The 20,224-nt window shown below is 41.1% G+C and overlaps 1 protein-coding gene across 1 annotated transcript in view; it reads right to left on the bottom strand.

The window, feature by feature from the left end:
- The window catches only part of DNER (delta/notch like EGF repeat containing), a 110,334-nt gene that overhangs the window by 23,711 nt on the left and 66,399 nt on the right, over positions 1–20,224 (bottom strand). Inside the window, exons 5-7 of the mRNA XM_035134007.2 lie at positions 16,048–16,193; positions 9,190–9,343; positions 6,166–6,279 (exon numbers count right to left, since the gene is read on the bottom strand). Coding sequence (XP_034989898.2) covers positions 6,166–6,279; positions 9,190–9,343; positions 16,048–16,193 — 414 coding nt within the window. The remainder of the gene's footprint in view (positions 1–6,165; positions 6,280–9,189; positions 9,344–16,047; positions 16,194–20,224) is intronic.

Here is a 20,224-nt window from a genome sequence, read left to right as displayed (position 1 = left end):
ATTAGTTATTATTTTTAAAGGTTTTTTTTTTACAATGAAGCAGGAGATAAATCTTATGCTATATAATAATAATAATCTTTTAAACCCATTCAAGTGGTGGCCACATAACGCACGGTAATCTAAAATTAAAGGGCTGTAGTAAATGTTGCAGCAACAAATTAGACATTACAGTGGTCCCTCAACTTACGAATTACTCGACATCCGTAGTTTTCGACTTACGAACGGGACAAATGGCCACACGCTTACAAATTTTTCTACATCTGAATAGAACCCATTGGCGGTTTTCAATGCGGTTTCCTCGACTTACGAATTTTTCCAAATATTTTTTTTCCTATGGGAAACCGCTTTTCGACTTACGAACTTTTCGACCTACGAATGTGCATTCGGAGCGGATTAAGTTCGTAAGTCGAGGGACCACTGTATTTCAAGCACAGAATGATATATATAGAATGACCTTGAAGATAACTGATCGTATACAGAGGGAATCCTATACTGCAAAGGCTCAAAACCAATGGAATCCACTCAGGAGGTTCCTGCGTTCTAGTATTCTGAGAGAGAGAGAGCACTGTTAATTTGCCCATAAATCATCTCAACCACTTTTCATAAGGGTTTCTGTCATTAACCTGAGATTTTAGCTAATCAAACATGATAAGTGGAAAACTATTTTAAAAAATGAAGTTCACATTCAAATCTAAGCCTTCCTCGGCTTGGAGGTCAAATATGGAACGGTAGAAATTAGATCTGAAATTCAAAGTGAAATGAATGCAGCTAGTCTCCTTAATATATTATACAACTGAAACATGATGCTCAACAGGAATTACAGAAGTGTTTAAGCATGAGTTGCTAAATCTGAAACTTATCTTTACCAATTCTCTACATTAATTGCTTGAGAATCTTGCCTTCCTCATTTCCTGCAGCTCAGAGTTTGGCACCTTGCCTACAGATCTGATCTTTATGATGCAAATGGGTCATGCACTAAAACTTCTTTATTATTAGCGCCTTTTATCATCTGTTCTCACCACATATTTCATGCTTCTGTTACATGCTGCACTTCCCCAAGCAAGGGGGCAGCTCTGGTTTCTTTTAGATGAGATACTGAGAACCAGAGTTTGAATTAAAGGATGGTGGGGAGAACAGACAAGTCCCTTACATCCTATAATGGCTCCCTTAGCTACTATTTTTAAAAGACATGGGAAGACCGTGGCTGGGCTACAGTAGGGATGGTGGAATCAGGGGAGGTGCCTCCAGTTGGAAGCAAATCCACTTGCCTTGTATCAGGTTCCAAGAAAGCTATACATCCAGTTCTACCTAATTGCAGCTATACTTCCACATCTCTCTACTTCCTTTCTCCTAACTAAATTCAAGGAAGAAGAAGAAGAAGAAGAAGAAGAAGAAGAAGAAGAAGAAGAAGAAGAAGAAGAAGAAGAAGAAGAAGAAGAAGAAGAAGAAGAAGAAGAAGAAGAAGAAGAAGAAGAAGAAGAAGAAGAAGAAGCCTGGTTGTTCATCATTAATTCCCTGTCAAGCACATGTCCCAGATCCCACATGCAGTAACAGCACCACTAAACTTATTTTGTCAAGTCCTCAACTGCCGATCATCCAAATCATAGTAATAGACTCATTTATAGGAATCAATTCACAGTAACCTGACAGTCAAACTCACAGCACCTCCTTCCTATTTTTCCCTTTCTCCCAAAGTTATTTATTTCCATCATTACTTCATTTTATTTTATAGAGTAGTTACTGTACATTGCTTCACCCAAACTCTAGGGCTTTTTAGTGTACTCTAGCCCATGGTCTATGCTTTCCCAGGGAGCTGAAAATTAGCATTTCAGAGTGCACAGTCTCTTCTCAGCATGTAGCTACAATTAGGCACAATGAAGGAAAGCAAGGTTTTTCCCCAGAGAAGGGCTCCTTTTCCCTGAAAATTTCAGGGCAGTCTAAAAATAGCCATATGTGCAACTTAACACACCTGCTTTTCCAAGCTGCTCTCTCTCAGACAAATGCAACGTGTCTGTATTTTAATCTCACTTCCCACCCCAAGCCTCAAAATAAAGGCAATGGAGTGGGTGATTGCATGCAAGAGATAGCTAATTCTCACGAGAGGTGAAAAGGGGAGAAACTAAATTGATGTGATTTTTTTCAGTGTGAAAAATTGAATGCATTGTTCTCTTTGCCAAATTATTATCTTCTAGCAGTTATCAGCACTAGACTACTATGCTTGGGCTATTTTGCAGTATAAGATCAATTAGGCAACATATTTAGAGCAGCTAACAACAGGAGACCTGTGGCACCATTCTATTGTTCAGGTAACTGCCATAACACAAAAAATGCTCTGTCCCAGACCTCTGCAAGAAAATTTTGTTGCAAGTCAATAATGACTTGCAGCTGTTACAATGTTTGCTTGGAAACATGTCTTTAAACATGTCTGCAAGTCCATGTAAAAGGAGTGAGCACATCAAGAACATGAACAACCGGTGTTCTCCAAGTGTACTCAAAACTCTCATCGGCCCCAACTACTAAGGATGATGGGAGTTGTAGTCCAACAGCTTCTGGAAAGCACATTATCTGCTTATGGCCTTGGGGGGAATTGTTTCCCACTGCAACCATGGAGTACAGTCTTGGTTTGGGTTTGGCTAGCCAAATGCCTGTGGAAAGCCCACAAGCAGAACATAACCGTAGAAGTCATTTTCTTATCTGTGTAACCCTAAATAATCTGGCATCGGCACCTCACTGCTCACTCCAGGTCAAGTTAAAAACCACTGGCCTCAATACACCATGGGTAATAATTTAGTTAAGGCAACAGAGTGCTCACAGGAAGAGGAGGAGAGACATAGGGAGAGGAAACAGGATGCCAGCGGAGCTTGTAGGGAAGGAGGCCCTATGGAAGGCAAGAATGAAAGAATGAAGGAAAAGAAATTCTAGGGAACTCTGGTATTCTAGGACAACTATAGGTTTTAGTGCTAAAAGCTTAGAAAAGAGTGGGGGTGTCCTCAAATGGTGACTGCAAAAATATTGCTTAACAAGAGAGGGTCATCTTGACTTCCAGAAAGAAGTACCAAAATCTCAGGTTTCTCAAGGTCAGTAGTAATGTGATAAAGTGATGCTTGACTGACGTTTGGTATTAATGATCTCCTGAGATCCTACTACACTACCTGAATAATGAGGTGAAGATACAACCTTGCTTGTGCTAATAGAGGGTTTCCACCAAGAAACTTAAAGTTTGATTTGCTCTGTGCAGCTAGGTATCTTTTAGCTCACAGCCATCCAGACAACAAGGAAAATGGTTTGAGCCAAGGTGCTAGAACCTTCTGAAATTCTTTTGTCAGTGGAATTGCTGACCTGCAAGCGCTGTGCTGTTCACCAGCTGCCCTCTCAGCATTACCAAGCCCCAGAGCTAACTGGGGTCTGGATGACATGGTCTATAAAAAATGCCACAATAAGTCAAGAAGGGATGCTCATATTAGTGTATTCCTTGAGTAGAACTGGAGGGGGTGGGGAAGACAGCCCACCTTGAATGAGGTCAAAAATTGTATATCCAATTTTCTTTTGTAATAACACAAGCATATATTTTGTTAAAATAAATTTGGAGAGAATAGCTTTAGGAAGCCAATTCAGGTTTGGCTAAGTGCCAATATCCGATTGTCTCACCAAGTGCTGTTACTATTTATATACTCACTGGAGAAAGCAGAGGAGGCACAAAAATAATTCAAAATGCCAGATATAAACTGCTGACCTTGTGTCAGTTTATAGGTCTCTGCCTAGCTGTTAAGTGGGTCACCCATTTTACTCCGAGAGATAAGAGTCCAGTGTTAAACTATTAAAGAACACTTTAATTGTTAGGCCAGGATATGCTATAAAAAGAGAAAAGAAAAAGTCTTCATCCACAATACAGCCCAGGTATACAAGAAATAATGTTGTGCTTTGATAAAAGGAACAGACTGGAAACAACAACGTCTTTAGCCCTGGGTGAAATTCTGAATCAACATTTTAGCACCGATGACTAATATGAAGGCTTTATTATTGAAAGCTTCCATAAAAGCTGAAAGCAAATCAACTTACACAACATGCATTTCCAGGCAGAAACAAGCTACAAAGAATTATGCTTCCTGCCATCACACAATGTTCCCATTTGACACATCTCTGGCATGAATTTAGGAAGATGAAATCTGCTGGGTGATCCTAGGGCCCTCCTTTGCTAGACAGCTGCTACATAAAGGCTAACGTTGACAAAGCTTACAACACCATCCCCTGCACTTGCAGTGGCACAGTCAACTCCGCAATTGTTGTATAAAAACAGAAGCCAATACAGCAACACTGATAGACGCACCCACAAATGTAGCAACCCCACCACCATCTATGAACCATGAGGTTACTCGCTTCATGGCAACAATCCCACACTACTCAACACAGAGACCATAGTAGGCTATCCATGCATCCAGTGCATGTGCATGCACATCACACCAACCAGGCAGGGCAAGATAGCACACCATGTCAGTGAAGATCTGTGTTGTCTGGAGTTACTACTAATGGTGTGTAGTGGTTGGCTGTAGAGTTAGTCAGGATCCTATTAACCTGGCTATTTCTTGATCCCAGGACACATATGCTTCATGAGTCTGCTGCACTTATTTATTTCTGTAGCACACTGCATCATATTCAGTTGGATACATGGCTATAATTCTAATCATTGCTGAAGGTAATCAAACTGCAATTTTCAATGGGAAATTTATTGAAGTATGGTGGCATCTGCCCTTTGAAATTCGCTCCCATGAAAATATTCAACAGTCACCAACCCTGCTGTTTTTCAGTGTATATAAAAGACCTTTCTCTTTCTATAAAACTTTTACCTGGAGAACTTTATCCTAGTCTGAATCAGTAGAGGAGATATAGATCTAGATATAGATGTATATATGGAATTGTTTTTAATTGCTTTTACAATTACAATATCGCTGCCATTGTTCTATAACTGAGAAAGTTGAGATTTTTCCCAGTCTGCTTCTGTATTATAAGATGTTTTTATTGTTTTATCACTTGTTGTTTACTGCCCTGGTCTTGTCTGAGAGGAAAGGTTGTGTCAGGGGGACTCCCTACAGGGACCCTCCCCCAGTCATCCTGACCAGCGCTTCGCCCAGTGACAGCACAAGCAGCGGGTCAGGAGGAGGAAATGAGGAATGGAGCAGAGTGGAGAGGGGGCTCTCAGATGTATCAGAGCCTTGACACCAACCCAGCTGGCCAGAGGAGGAAGGGCAGCACAGGATGGTGTCGGAGCCTCTGCAACGCTGCAGCCAAGGGACGGGAGAAGGAACGCATCCACTTCCGTGCCCAGTTCCGGACGTAGGGCAAGGGGCAGCGTTTTGGGGTGCCCAGGCTTTTATGCTGGCCGAAGAGCCAGAAGCAGCCATTGCCAGGTTCTGAATCAGACTAGGCAGTCATGTTTTCTGATATCTCAGCACTGTAAATAATATGCACAATAAAACTCTTGAAGACAGAGCAGGCTGGGGCGTCTTTACTCGAGAGTAGCAGCAACAACCCCCTGACAGGTTGGATATAAATTTAACGAAGTAATAAACGATTGTGTATTTCATCACTGTAACCCACCCTGGGACCTTATGATTAAAGGTTGATAATAAATCTAACAGAATAAAATAAAATGCACGAATGAATAATAAATAAATAAGCAAGCAAGCAAGCAAGCATGTGTACAGGGCACACACATATTATACCAACCAGGCAGACCAAAACAGCACCTTTCCAGGGAAGACCATCCCAGAGGAGACCTGTGTTCTCTAGCAGTGGTCTTCTGTATTACTCATTGGCTGCAAAGTTATTCACAGTCCTATTATCCTGCCTATTTGCTGATCCTAGGAACCACACACTTCATGAGCCTGCTTGCATTCCCCATCTTTTCCTAACACACTGCATCAAATTCAATTGGATAGCATTGAAAAATACTGTATTTACTGATGATAATAAATTGCAATTTGCTGGATAAGATATGCCGTGAAATTCATTAAGCATAAGATTTTAAATTCTAGACAAGGAGAGGCAAAGTGCAACCTGAAGTGCTGCTTCAGGTTTTCCCTAAGGAGTCAGTAAACAGGACTATAGACATAAATACCCCAACAGAGAACACAAGCCTTCTTAAAGATGGCAATGTTTACTGCTTACCTTCCGGACACTGGCAGCTGAATCCGCCAAGATTAGAAATGCAGGTACCTCCATTTTGACATGGCTGTTGACTGCAGTAGTCAATTTCTGACTGACACAGGACTCCAGTATATCCTTCAGCATGATGGAATGGTTTGTTTTGAATCACAGAGACAAGGAGAAATTGGAAGCAGTTTATTGTTAGGTCTGAATGCAAGCAGAATGCTGCAGATGGTCTTAACTAGGGATGGAAAATTTCATTCTGTCTGCATTTTTAAACAAGCCAACCTGATTTACACCTCACAAACTAATAATTGGACTGGACTGTAATTATCCTTCAGATTTTGCACTTCTCCTAATTTTGTGATACAGTTCTGGGACCAAAGGAAAAATAACAAAATGCAGGGAAAAGAACATGTATTTAGGGAAAACGTTTCTAAATGTGCACACTGATGTAAAATCCATATTTTTTATATATACAGTAGTGATAAAAATAAGTATTTAAATTCAGAGAGAGATAAACACACAGAGGGGGGATTAACTTATGATTGAATGGCGTGAACCTGACATGGACTGGCAATTGCTTGTCTTAACTATGGATTAGGGAACCAATCCAACTTCAAACCATGGTTTACAACCCTGGCTTGGCTTTTGGTAAGGCTATCAATGCCTATTAGCCATGGTGGCTATGCTCATTAATACCAGTTAATGGAAAGAGTGTTCATGTGCTCAGGAGGGAAGAGTGTTCATATGCTCACTCTTTTTCCACAGGCATCTGAGTGCCAACAGTGAGAACAGGATGCTAGCCTAGGTGGGCCACTTATCTAATCCTGCAGGGTCATCTTTTGTCCTTATGGTGGAAGAGGTTTGGGCTTGGAAAAACTTGCCTCTCATGTTCCAGCCTCCCCAATTTCTATATTGAGTCTAGCATAGGAGAATTATGCTACTATCACTTCCAGATACTTTCAAACTAAAGTCTGGATTTCTTTACAATAGCTTCTGAAGCAAAAAACGAAACACCAACTTGAAATGACTGAGGAGGTTTTTCCATTTTTATTTTTCTCTCAGATATTGTTATGGTCAAGCTATATTCATGTCTATTGAATGAACAGATTTCGCTCACTTATGACCTTAACTATACAGCTTATTCAAGGAACTCTACTTCAAGTTCAATTACAGACGAATTTATCTCCTCAAATGTACTCTGCAGTTAATAGAATTTAGAGCATTACTTAACTATATTTACATATCTTTCTTGTTAAGGCTATGCTTGGGTGCATTTGCATATTTATATTAAATGTAACAGATTAAGACATACGTGCATCGGGAGTTAATTTCTTCCTACCACCAGTGTTTAACTCAGGTTTAAAATGTTAATATAAACTATTTGTCTGTATTCATAAAGTGGAGGTGGGGGATTGAAATGCAGTATAGAAATATCAAGCCTACAGGACATGAAATATTTGCCATTTATCAAAAGGTAGCTCTGCACTTCCAACATTTAATGATGTTTAAATTGTGGTCCCTTCATTCAACAAGGCTAAGGGAAGTTTCCAATAAGGGGAGATAATATTAGAGTGCCGTTTATTTATGCTGTTGCAGTGGATTAGAGACAGGCTGGTCTTGGGAAAGGGAAGATCTTTACCACAGCTATGTATAGAACAGGTCACCTCTTCTTCTGTCTAACCAGTCCTGCATGACTTCACTACCCATGCCTGCTGATTCCTACTTTGGCTTTGCTGCAGATGTAATACAGTTCTAAGCCCAGGTAAGTAATTTCCCCAGGAAATTACTTCCTTCTATATGAAAGAGGTGCAGGGGCCTGGTATAGATTAGGAGCATAGCGCATGGGAAGAGGTTACCTTCTCACTGTAACCTTTGTAAAACCAAAAAAAACCCTCCCCCCAAAATGCCAAGTAGCAGCAGAAGAAAATGTTATCACTGGAACCAATAAGGGCTTTCTTTTCCTTTTGAAATTTGGCATTTTGATTGGTGGTATTATTATTTGCAACCATGTGGGTGGGCAGGATTAAACCTCACCCCCCACCACCACACACACCACAATCCTGATTAGAGGATCTTTAAGTTAAAAAGCCATATGGAGTTGCACAGTGCATGTTTAATGCAACATGTAAAGGTAATGGTAAAGGTACGCCTGACTGTTAGGTCCAGTCGCAGACGACTCTGGGGTTGCAGCGCTCATCTCACGTTATTGGCCAAGGGAGCAGATGTACAGCTTCCGGGTCATGTGGCCAGCATGACTAAGCCACTTCTGGAGAACCAGAGCAGCGCACAGAAACGCCGTTTACCTTCCCGCCAGAGCGGTACCTATTTATCTACTTGCACTTTGATGTGCTTTCGAACTGCTGGGTTGGCAGGAGCCGGGACTGAACAACAGGAGCTCGCCCCGTTGCAGGGATTCGAACCGCCAACCTTCTGATCGGCAAGCCCTAGGCTCTGTGGTTTAGACCACAGCACCACCCACATCCCTTAATGCAACATGTAGTTTCCTCTAATTCTCAAAAAATGCAGGCCTTTATTCTGAAAAGCAAAGCTTAAGGACACTATGCCAGTGGTTTTCAACCAGTGTGCCATGGTCATTGGTCAGGGGTGCCGCGGGCAACACTGGCCTCTGTCCCTCTTTCTTTCCCCACCTCTGATGCCCTCTCACATCTCTGCTTCCCAACAGCTTGCGCAGCTGTTAATTGCAGCAGCCCTGGCTATAAGCTCCGCAGACGAATGTTGCCTCTGGAAGGCGCCTCTCTTTGGGGCAGGGGAGCAGCTCAGAGATCAGGGACAGCAGCAGCAGCTGCTCAGAGGACTCCCAATGAGAGGGGGCTAAGGGAACACTCCACAAGGGAGTGTGTTCAAAAAAGGTGAGAGGCGGCCAGCTCTGCAGGCAAGGGGTGACTTAACTGGGCTCTTGAGCCCCACAGGGGTGCCACAGAAAGAATGTGGTTTGATAAGGGAGCTGTGGACTCAAAAAGGTTGAAAACTTCTGCACTATGCAAAAGGACACAATTCCAAGCACAATGCTAAACATACCAGTAGGGCAAGTACAGGTGAAATTGCTTCCATCATGCTTTTCTGCGATGTCCACACAGGTTCCATTGTTCTGACATGGATTGCTTTGACACGCATCAAATTCTTCACAGAGACCACCCAAATACTGACTTTCACAGTCACAGAAAAAAGTTTCCTAGAACAAACAGATTATAAAACAAACTTTATAAAAATGATGATGAAATGTGATGAAGTGTGCATGCACACGAAAGCTCATACCAAAATAAAAACTTAGTTGGTCTTTAAGGTGCTACTGAAGGATTTTTTTATTTTATAAAAATGAAACCTCCAAGCTTCTTTTGAAACAAAGATCTTGATCTAGGTTGATGAATTAAGAAAACTAAAAAGATCTATGTGGGGGGGAATAACACATTAAATTATAGGTACTTAAGCAAGAAAAACTGCTACGGAACTTAAGATTTCTGCCAACTAAGCCCAACGCAAGCTTTATCATAGACTAAACTTCTTCTTTTTAAGGATCATCTTTAGTTTTGTTTTTCATAAGCACAAAGAGTGAAGAGAATTCAAAGTGAAACATAGGATTAACACATTTTTTAAAAAATCTAATCTAATTATTTGGCCAGAATTTCACATTCATGCAGCCGATGATTCCTCGATACAATATCACTGAGTACAGTGGAATTTATTTCCAAGAAACTGCACAAATATTTCCTATGCAAACTATCTTTGTACATTACAAGATGCAGTGCAAAGCATAAGCAAAGAAAGAAAAACACATCAGCTCTTGGCTACAAGACGCCCTGTGAGACGTGGAAGAAATACAAAAGAGGCAGAGCAAAAATAAGCTTGTATAAATACTCTTCTGGTAAGTGGCATATTTTGAACCTGCATGTTAGATATTCAGCATTTATTCTTCGGTACCTTGGTGATAATTTCCACTACTATTAGAAATGTGGGGGGGGGGGGGAGAGAGCTTACACAAGTTATTTTGTTGTCCTAGAAACTGCAGCGCTTTTTATGCAACTGTTACACAAATCTCCACAGTACATTTATATAAACCAAAAGCTAAATATAAGGTGTTTGTTATGTCCAGCCTTGCTTGCAAAAAATCACATCACAGGAGTGTCCTATATTTTGCAAATATAGATTATTTCTCAAGAGAGGCACCTGCCTTTCCAAAGCAGTTTCTTGGTCCCGTCTAAAACTATAATTCACGTTTGTCAAAAAATAGTTCAAATTAAACTATTTTAATTTTCCTGTTCTAGTCATATTTTCCCAATGTTTAATTCTCATCCTTTCCCCCTGTCTTTCTGACTGCCGAATTAGAAGGATTGTCCTTCTGTTGCTCTACCTCACAGAAAACGTTGAGGTGGTCATTGTGCAAATTAAGGAGTCATTTCTCCTTCAGTCTTTAAACTATTCTTGATGGGAAATGCTAGGTAATGGAAAAAGTTTCCTGAGAAGACATAACATGTATGTGCCTATTTAAAGGGGAAAACACAGCAGCCCAATCCACTCTTCACATCAAACCGTAGTTTGAAACAAACCATAGTTTGATGGGAATGTGCTAGAGCACACTGCTCAATAGTTCCTGCAGCACTTCTCCCCTGCTCCTGCTGCACCACAGAAAAAACATGTCAATGCAAAATAGGACTGATGGGAGCTGAAGTTCAACAATACCTGAAAGCCACCATATTGGCTATGCTACCTATAATTTCTTTAGGTTGCTGCTAACCAGCAACCAACTAAGCAGAGAAAACCCACTTAGGCTGTAAATCCTAAACTCAATGATGCGGAATAAGTCCCGCTGAGCTGAGTCAGACTTATTTTTGAGTAGAGATGATAATGTACCATAGCACTGCTATATTATTATTATTATTATTATTATTATTATTATTATTATTATTATTTGCTCCTTATGCGACATCTCAAAGTGGCTTCCTATTTTACTGTACCAATACTGTATAGCATATGAATTCGTTCCAATTACTGTAAAGCTAAGGATTATGTAAAATATAAATTAGAAAACTACAAAGAAGGCAAGAAACATACCAAGCTTGACAATTCAACATGTACAAAAAGGGCGGTGCTTGTGTCAAAAGATGATGCATTGTAAGAATTTACTAAGAAATGGAAAGAACAATTTATTCTTAAGAAAATATTGACAATGAAGCATGTCTCAACACTTCCAGAGAAATGTTTCAGACAGGTAATAGCACTGGGACTTAGAAAACTTATTATGCAGAGTTGATTAGGTACCATTAGTAGTTATTAGCTAAGCAGCTGTCATCTTCCTCCCATCACAGAATAACACTTATGGTGACATATACTCATTTATTTGAAGAGCAAAGAATTAAGAAAACTACCGCTTGTCATAATCCTTGGTTAAAGGCAACCTGAACAGCTGCTTACAAATAACTGAATATTTATAAAGCTATTTACTTACTACTTTCATGTTTTCTTTAGTGGGCATGGTGTGAATATTCAAAAGGGGGAGGCTCAACAATATGAACTTCCCTCAAATTTAGCAGGCCCATATTCAAGGGAAAGGAAGTCTTCCCCAGTAGGCCTACTTGAAAGTGGGGCTCGTGTAGGTTCCACAACCCACCTCCACTAGAAACTGGAATTTTAGTGTTGCCTCTCCAGTTTCATGGAATCAGTTACCAGATGAAATTAGGCAGACACCTAGTATATTGGCATTTAGATAACTACTGAAGTCAATTTTTGTTTACGGCTTTCTCTGAAGTGTGACCCAATCATTTCATGGAATATTAATTGCACATTTGCAAATATGGTTTAAATTGGTTTTAAGAGTCTGCATCTTTTGTAATTTAACTCTTATTATCTTAATGTACATTGCTTTGATAGCTTCCGGCAGTGTAGTGGTTTATCAATCTGTAAAATAAATAAATAAAATAATGTTGCATATATTTATCTCCTTCAGCCTTGCAAGGCCATCCAGGCAACACACTGCGAACTGTAAACCACAAGGTAACATTACTAAATGTATATATAACGGCACTGATGCACCCGAGGAGCAGATAACAAAAACATTGCATTGCGTTTTTCGTACCGTGGAAGGAGTGATCAACGATAATAGATGGGTGGCTGAGGGGAAGATACTGGAGTGGCTGGGTGAATGATGTGTTTGTGTCTATTGGAAGATGTGTGTTAGATGTGAGACTAGATTGGAATGAGTGATAGTGGAGGAGGAGGAGCTACTACACGATTTGTATAGATCCACAACAGCATTTGAGTGTGGGTATGGTGTTAGTGCGGTGTGTGACTAGGAAATGTGTGACTAGGAAAGAGGATGGCTGAAGGAGGAAGGGATCATTGACTCTTGAGATGTTTTGTGTTTTTATTTAGGGGGGATTTGATTGTTTTATATTGCGTTGCATTGCATTGTGGTTTTTCAGTTTTGATTGTTATTTTGGAAGCCTCGTAGAGACTTAGTATTAAATGATAAATAAAATTATAAAATAAATAAACCTGTATAAGGATAGGCATGGATTTAATTTTTTCCTCCTCTTTAACATTTTACAATGTTTTCTCACAGGCAGTCCAGCAATTCTTTTATTCACCATTCCAACATTACAGAACACCACAGTGTTTATGGAATGGTAAACAGAGCTTAGAGGTGGTCTATTACTGTGCACTCAGATACCTTTGAACCAAAATTATAAAGATCATGATCCCAGAAATGATCTTCGTTCTGGCAGAGGAAGCACCAGCCACTGCCACCAATGCTTGTTTATGGCAAAATGCCTTTTGGAATTTCTTTTTTAGGAACATGCTTAGCATTTGAGAAGGGGTTGTGAATAAAATCAGAGAAAGAAGAAACCCAACGCTACGGATGATTCACATTAAGCATACCGTTTGGGCAGCCAACTGCTGTAATATGTAGGAAAATTACCATTTCTTGACATCTCTCTCACCCCAGGTGAAAAAAGAACAGTGGCAAAAGATCTCACACCTAATTAAGCCTGCACTTCCCACGAACCAGCTGATTAAACTGCACTGTTCGTGTCAAGTTTTATTGGCTTAAATTCCTGCCCTGCAACTACTGGTAGCAGACCAAAAAATACAAAAATAAAATAAAATTGTGGGGGAAATTGCTAAGGAAAAGAAAACAATAGCCCGGCCAAAACTAACATTCAATCTAAGCTCTATGCGAACTTACGATTGGGTGGCTAACCTAGCAGTACTTTGATGGCACTTATAAATCTGATAATCTTAAACAAGCCTCTTTATATGCTAGCTAAAAAAAAGTACTTTAAAGGAGACTGGAGACTGGTTACATCTTGATGACAGAAAGAATGACATGACATTTCCAAGTACCAATATTGTGAGCTCTTTGCTAATAGCAGTTTTGTTGAGCTGTTGTTCTTCTAGGGCTTTGTAACTAGTTGTCAAGTGTAAGACCCAGGAGAAACACAACCCAGGCAAAAATAGGATTTCAGTAGCATGAATTTAAGCATGAATACAGTCGTACCTCGGGTTACGAACATCTTGGGTTATGAACACCTCGGGTTACAAACTCTGCAAACCTGGAAGTATTTTCACTGCAGATGCATTCTGCACATGCGCAGAAGCGGCGTGCATGGTTTGCGCATGTGCACAGTGCGGAAATTGCGCTTTGCGCATGCACAAAATGGCGCTTCGGGTTACGACCATTTCAGGTTACGAACTGCGTCCCAGAACGGATCGTGTTCGTAACCCGAGGTACCACTGTACCGTGTTTCTCATATTATAAGACATGTCTTATATTTATTTTTTCCTCAAAAAAACACACTATGGCTTATTTTCAAGGGATGTCTTATTTTTTTCCTCCTCCTCCTGCCGTGGCCGGCATTGCTGCTGCGCCTATCACTATGTCTTATTTTCGGGGTATGGCTTATATTCCTTGAATGCTTAAAAATCCTGCTATGGCTTATTTTATGGGAATGTCTTAAAATATGAGAAACAGGGTATTTGCAAGAGTGGGGTCTATGCAAGTCATAGGAACAACTATGAAGAGACCTTGTGGCCCCATCTCTTTTCCTCTCCAATAGCCTGATGGAATATTCAGCTGCTTGGTGACAGCAGGAGGAGGAGCCTGACTTAGCTTTCAACAGAATTAACTAGTTGTCATTCGGAATCACAGTGCAATCCTATGCATGCTTACTCATAACCAAGTCTTACTGAATTCAGTGTGTCCTTAGGGAAGCCTACATGGAAGTGCAGCCTCAATCTCTTTTGGCATCTAAGAATAAGACCCATTTTCAGTTTCCAAATCCAAAGTGACAGATGTCCTTGTAAATCCCATATGAGGAATGTGCTGCAAGTTTTTCCCCCTCTACCCAAATACTTGGGGATTTCATAGATTTGTAGTTTTGGTCACTAATAAATGTTGACACTGAAAGCTAAACCACCTCTGAATATCTAACAATTCCGATTCTCGTGGCAAGGTCACTGCAAAGACCTCAAATGTCTGCAATCTCCTGCTGTGTCAGGAATCCTAGCTGAACTATTCTATGTGACAGGAGCACTAATAACAGCACCTTTCCCCCTTCTAGTGTGCTAAGGAAGGCTGATAGCACATAACATTTATCTGACTTGATTAAGCCTAAGATCCCAAGTATAATGCTTTGAACTGTGCAACGTCTGGGAGCAGAACCAGACCTGACACAATACAACATAATAGTAGGGAGGATATATAACACGCAAAACTATCTGGAAAACACGGAGCATATTCCAGTGTCTTCCAAAAAGTGAAAAATTAATAAAACATTTTGTGATGAGTACAGCAACACGATTGCCTCTATATTGATTTTTCTAACAATTCATTCACCAGCACCTTGTAAAAATAGCTTCCTAGAACGAAGTACTATAGCTGTTTCCACATTACTGAAGCAATGATTTTCCACAATTAGTATAACCATTAGCAATATTAAAGGCAGACTTCATGGTGGAAGGCCTTGAAGGTGTCCAGCAATTTGCAGAGCTGCTGCAACATCCTTCCCTTCAGTTTCTTTAATTGCTGACTTCTTCTCATTCTTTTCTTTTTAAAATTAGCAGAACTCTTGCCAAAAAATAAAATAAAGAAGAAAATACCTCATAGGTGAGGTACCGTATTTGGATCCAAATGCAGAACTGGGAGATGCAGTATTAGAGGACCATCAATCCTGCAATAAACCAGCTTCACAAACAGGTGCAGAATCCCAGGAATTAAATGGCACTAATATACCTGAAACCAAGTGCCCAGTGACCCATAGCAGGCAACCAGAGCCTCTGAGGAACCATCCCAACTACACAGGTCCATCCAATTACCTGGTCCTTTTTGACAGAGATGATGAGTAGTTCCCAAGAAATCACAGTGAATGGAAGCTGTGAAGGATCCTAAGCCCTTAGCACAGCTCCTCTAATAGATCACTTCTCACCAAGGGTAAAAGGGAGTTCACTTCAGACACTGGAGCCTAGATAATTATATAAATGGCTTGGTTTGGTCACGGATGAGGTCAGAACGATCCATAAACAGGTATCCTGTGTTCTGCTACTAGTTTTCTCCCAATAGCTGCTCTCTCCAGCTGCCCTTTAGCAGTTCATCCACCAGCTAGTTGCTGCTCCCTGTGGCCTTTGTTGTTGTTGTTGTTGTTGTTGTTGTTTAGTCGTTTAGTCGTGTGGCCTAGTACCTGCCCAATGTGGGCCATCCATCATTCCCATGAGCCTTTCATGGACAGGGTGGGATAGTAATCCACCCTTCCTTCCTTCCTTCCTTCCTTCCTTCCTTCCTTCCTTCCTTCCTTCCTTCCTTCCTTCCTTCCTTCCTTCCTTCCTTCCTCAGCCCTCTCCAGCTTCTGTCCCACTCCATGCAGCAGACATAATGATGCCTCTTACCTCAGATGCTCTTGTGATACATTTTCCTTTCCCTGAACACTGAAGGTCATCTGACGGGCTTTCTCCTGCCAAGCATGTGCTGACTTTTACTATCACAGTCAAGCGTAAAGCCACAATGCATTTGGCGACGGAATCATTCACAAAACCTAAGGAAAGAGACCAAGTACATTATTATTAAAACATTGTGATTTATTTTTATTTATTTATTTTTTAAAAAAATAATAATAATAAACTTGCCAAATCATTGTCATGTGACTAGACCAAGGAGACCAGATATGGGGGAGACATGTGTTTAAGATGTCGTGTAGGTACAGGGGAAGGGTTAATTACCTGCACCATGACACAATCAGGGGCCTCCAATGGTGGCACCCCCTAGAGCTCAGTGCATGCATGAGAGAGCTGCTGCCACACAGTGTAGACAACACTAGATGAACTAATAGTCTGACTCAGTAGAAAGCAGTTTTCTATGTTCCTATGATCCCCGTTGTAGAGATTAGGTCCCAGCTCTCTTAAAGCAGCAAATGTAAAATGTGTGCTTAGTAGTCACACTAGTAGCAAGCTGAGGTGGTAAATGCCAGGAACTATGACACACCCCGCGCCCCCCAAAAAGATGGTCACTGATAAACAAGAGGGATTGTTTGGTGGAACCCTAGAAGTTTGCAGGAGTATAAATATTTCTCATATCACACAGTAGCAGGCCAATGAAGACCGAGCACACTTAGTCTTTGGGGGCGGGGGGATTGTGAAATCAAGAAGCGTTAGAAGCGAGAATACACGCATTTTGCACACTTGGAAGAGTTTAGAACTCAGCACATCAGTTGTGCTGCACCAGCACAACTCTTAAAAGCCCACAATGGCATGATGTCAGTAGCCACGCTGAGAAAAACAATCATGCTGCTTATACTGAATATGTTTTCTTTGCTCTCTCTCTCCTTTCTGTGTACATTTAAAGAAAGCCAAGTGCGGAATTTGCAATTCTGTTGCTCATGCTGTTTTTCCTCACCTGAAGCTATAACCTATTTGCAACATAACTCTTGGCAGTGCTGAATATGCCTGAAATGCATATGAGATTAGGTTTCCCCCAGACTTAACAGCCAGTGCTCTAAGGAAACAAATGTTCCATTTTTATGCAAATCACCACAATTACAGAAAAGTGTGAGACAGAAAAATATATAAGCTGAACTTCCCCCCCCCTCCTGGGGCATTTGAACAAGGGGAGGGGGGAACCGTAACTTCCCTCCTGAATTTAATCCTAATGTTGCTTTTGTCCCAAAGAAATAACATTTGTATGCTAAGTAGAACTAATCCTGAACCCCATTATTCTTGAACTTTTCTAGTGGGAAATGCACCTCCATTTTTAATGAGTTAGACCATATTTTCTCAGATGTTTCAACTTCTTGGGGAATTCTGCTCCATAACTGGAATGTTGTATTGGCTGTGGTGCCTGTAATGAATAAGTAGCACAATATATAGCCATATCCTAGGACATGGAGGAGGATAACTGAGCAGGCAGGCTTCCAAATGCAGCATGGCTGCTTAAATTTATGATTTGGTGTCAGGGTATGTGTACAGTATTGAATTCTAAGGAATCTGGGAGGGACCTGCCCTTCTAGATAAGATGGCTGAAAGTTCCCCTCTCCCTCTCCCCCACCCCCTCTCAGTTTTTAAATGGGGGTGGGGAAGCTTTGCCACCACTTCAAGAGGTAGCTTGGCTGTCCTCAGCCACCCAGCAGCATTTAATTTTTAATTTAGAACACAATGCCCAAAGGGAACATCACAAGTCATGATATAGATTCACTCCCATGGCTCTGTGTGTGTGTGTGTGTGTGTGTGTGTGTGTGTGTGTGTGTGTGTGTGTTTGAAGTGGGAATAGATGGCTGCCCACAATGGCAATTCATTTAACTGAAATAAGAGGCTAATACATCTTACTTTCCATGACATGCAACTATTTGCTTTATTAACTTTGCAGTTAATACACTCTTGAATTCACCAAATAAATGCCATTTGCACACTCTCTCTCTTTTTTATCTGCCTCTATCATTTATCCTAAGACCGTTTACTACAAAGTTGGCCTAGAGCCCATTGCCAGGGGGAATGTTCATGAGTTATTAGTATGAGATTCTTTGCATTACTCAGGACCTTAAAGATGAGCTACAAAATAATTCTCATTGCTAAAACACTATACATAGGCCCTGATCCAACTATATGTGCTGGCTGCACACTTGAAGTCCCATAAAATAATACGTGATTGAGTCTATCGGATTTTGAGGAGGAGGGATGGGGAAGGAAATATAGCCACCCTCCCTTAGACAGAACCAGAGTGGATGAGATTTTACAGCTTGATAGTCCCAGTCTATATTGGGAATTTCCATACCTCATCTAATATTTTATATATCATGTTTGCTGCTACGCCAAAAATAAAATAAATTTTAGCAGCAGTTTCTGCCTGTGCAAGTGATTATGAGGTTTTGGAACAAGATGTCATCAGTACATTTTTACCAACTTTGGTTCGCCAGCTATGGTCATTTCTGGACAGGGATAACTTGACCTCTGTTGTCCATGCATTGGTAACCTCAAGGCTGGATTACTGTAATGCACTCTATGTGGGACCTAGTTTGGACATTCCAGCTAATGCAGAATGGAGTGGCTAGACTGCTGATGGAGTCACATAGTTGACAACATGTGACACTATTGTTAAAACATTTGCACTGTCTGCCCATCAAAGTCAAGGTCCTTGTATTAATTTACAGAGCCCTGAGCAACTTAGGTCCAGGGTATCTTCAGGGTCTCCTAAGCCTTTATATCCTAGCTTGATCAGGAGCACCATTGCTCATCCCCCAAGTTGGCATGGCTCATTTACTAGCAACCAGAAACTGAACCTTTGGTTTCACCAGCCTGGTCTGCAAATTGAGATGATGATGATGATGATGATGATGGTGATGATGATGATGATGATAGAACACTAAAAACAGACTAAAACTTCAAACATTTAAAACTTCCCTAAACAGGGATGTCTTCTGAAAGTCAGATAGTTGTTTATTTCCTTGACATCTGATGGGAGGGCGTTCTACAGGGCAGGCACCACTACCGAAAAGGCCCTCTGCCTGGTTCTCTGTAACCTCACTTCTCACAGTGAGGGAATCGCCAGAAGGCCCTCAGAGCTGGACCTCAATGTTAGGAGGGCATCTTCTGTTTTAACCTTTAAGCACCTGTTGAAAACTTTCCTACGCTGCAAGCTTATGATGGCAATCAGGAACGTATCCTTCTGTATGATCTCTGATTTTAAACATATGTGTAAGGGGAACAGAGTATAGAGAACTTTTCCCCCTCATCAGAAGCAGTTCCTCCCCAAGCAGCAATGGCAGCGAGGACGCTGAGGAAAGCAGTCAGGAAGTGGGGAGAGAGGGCCAGGGCTCTGGCAGCATGGGAGAGCCCCTGCTACACAGGAGGGAGGAAGAGAGGGGGGAAAGGGGGGAGAAGGAAAACATGGAGCGTAGACCCTTTCCTCCTGTTCCGGAATTACGCAGGAGAAGTAGGGGAAGGAGGTTTGCTGTCCCAAGACTCTTATGTTGGAGGAAGTCAAGGGGCGGTTCAGTGCCGGATTCTGCATCAGACTGAGCAGACATGTTGTACATACCCAGCTCACTGTAAATAACCTGCACTAATAAAAACTGCTGAAAGACAAGCATGTGGAGCGTTGTTACTCTAGAGTAGTCACAAGAACCTCTGACAGTATGTTTTTATTGTATGGTTTTATGTACTGCTTTAATGTTTTTTATGAAGAAGAGTTTGAATAGAGGTATATAAGTATTTGTTATAAATAGTAAATAACCAGACCCAACATGTCTTGCTCATAGCTGCCAAGTTTTCCCTTTTCTTGCGAGGAAGCCTATTCAGCATAAGGGAAAATCCCTTTTAAAAAAGGGATAACTTGGCAGCTATGGTCTTGCTTTCAGCAAGTCAAGCTTATTGGACCATTTCTGAAGTATCATCTCAGTGGCTTGCCAGGATTTCAGACAGGGGCGTTTTCCACCCACACCTTGAAATTCCAAAAATCTCATATAGGACCTTCAGCATGCAAGAATGCGCTCTTCCACTGAGTTGTGGCTGCTCCCAAACCCCCGTTAAGCACAACTCCTACTTCTCTTATAGAGCTATTCACATATAGCTCTGGAGA

The sequence above is a fragment of the Zootoca vivipara genome, chromosome 5 (genome assembly GCF_963506605.1).
Source record: "Zootoca vivipara chromosome 5, rZooViv1.1, whole genome shotgun sequence".
Lineage (NCBI taxonomy): Eukaryota > Metazoa > Chordata > Lepidosauria > Squamata > Lacertidae > Zootoca > Zootoca vivipara.
The sequence above is the reverse complement of the archived record's forward strand: the minus strand, read 5'-3'. Positions and strand labels throughout refer to the sequence as shown.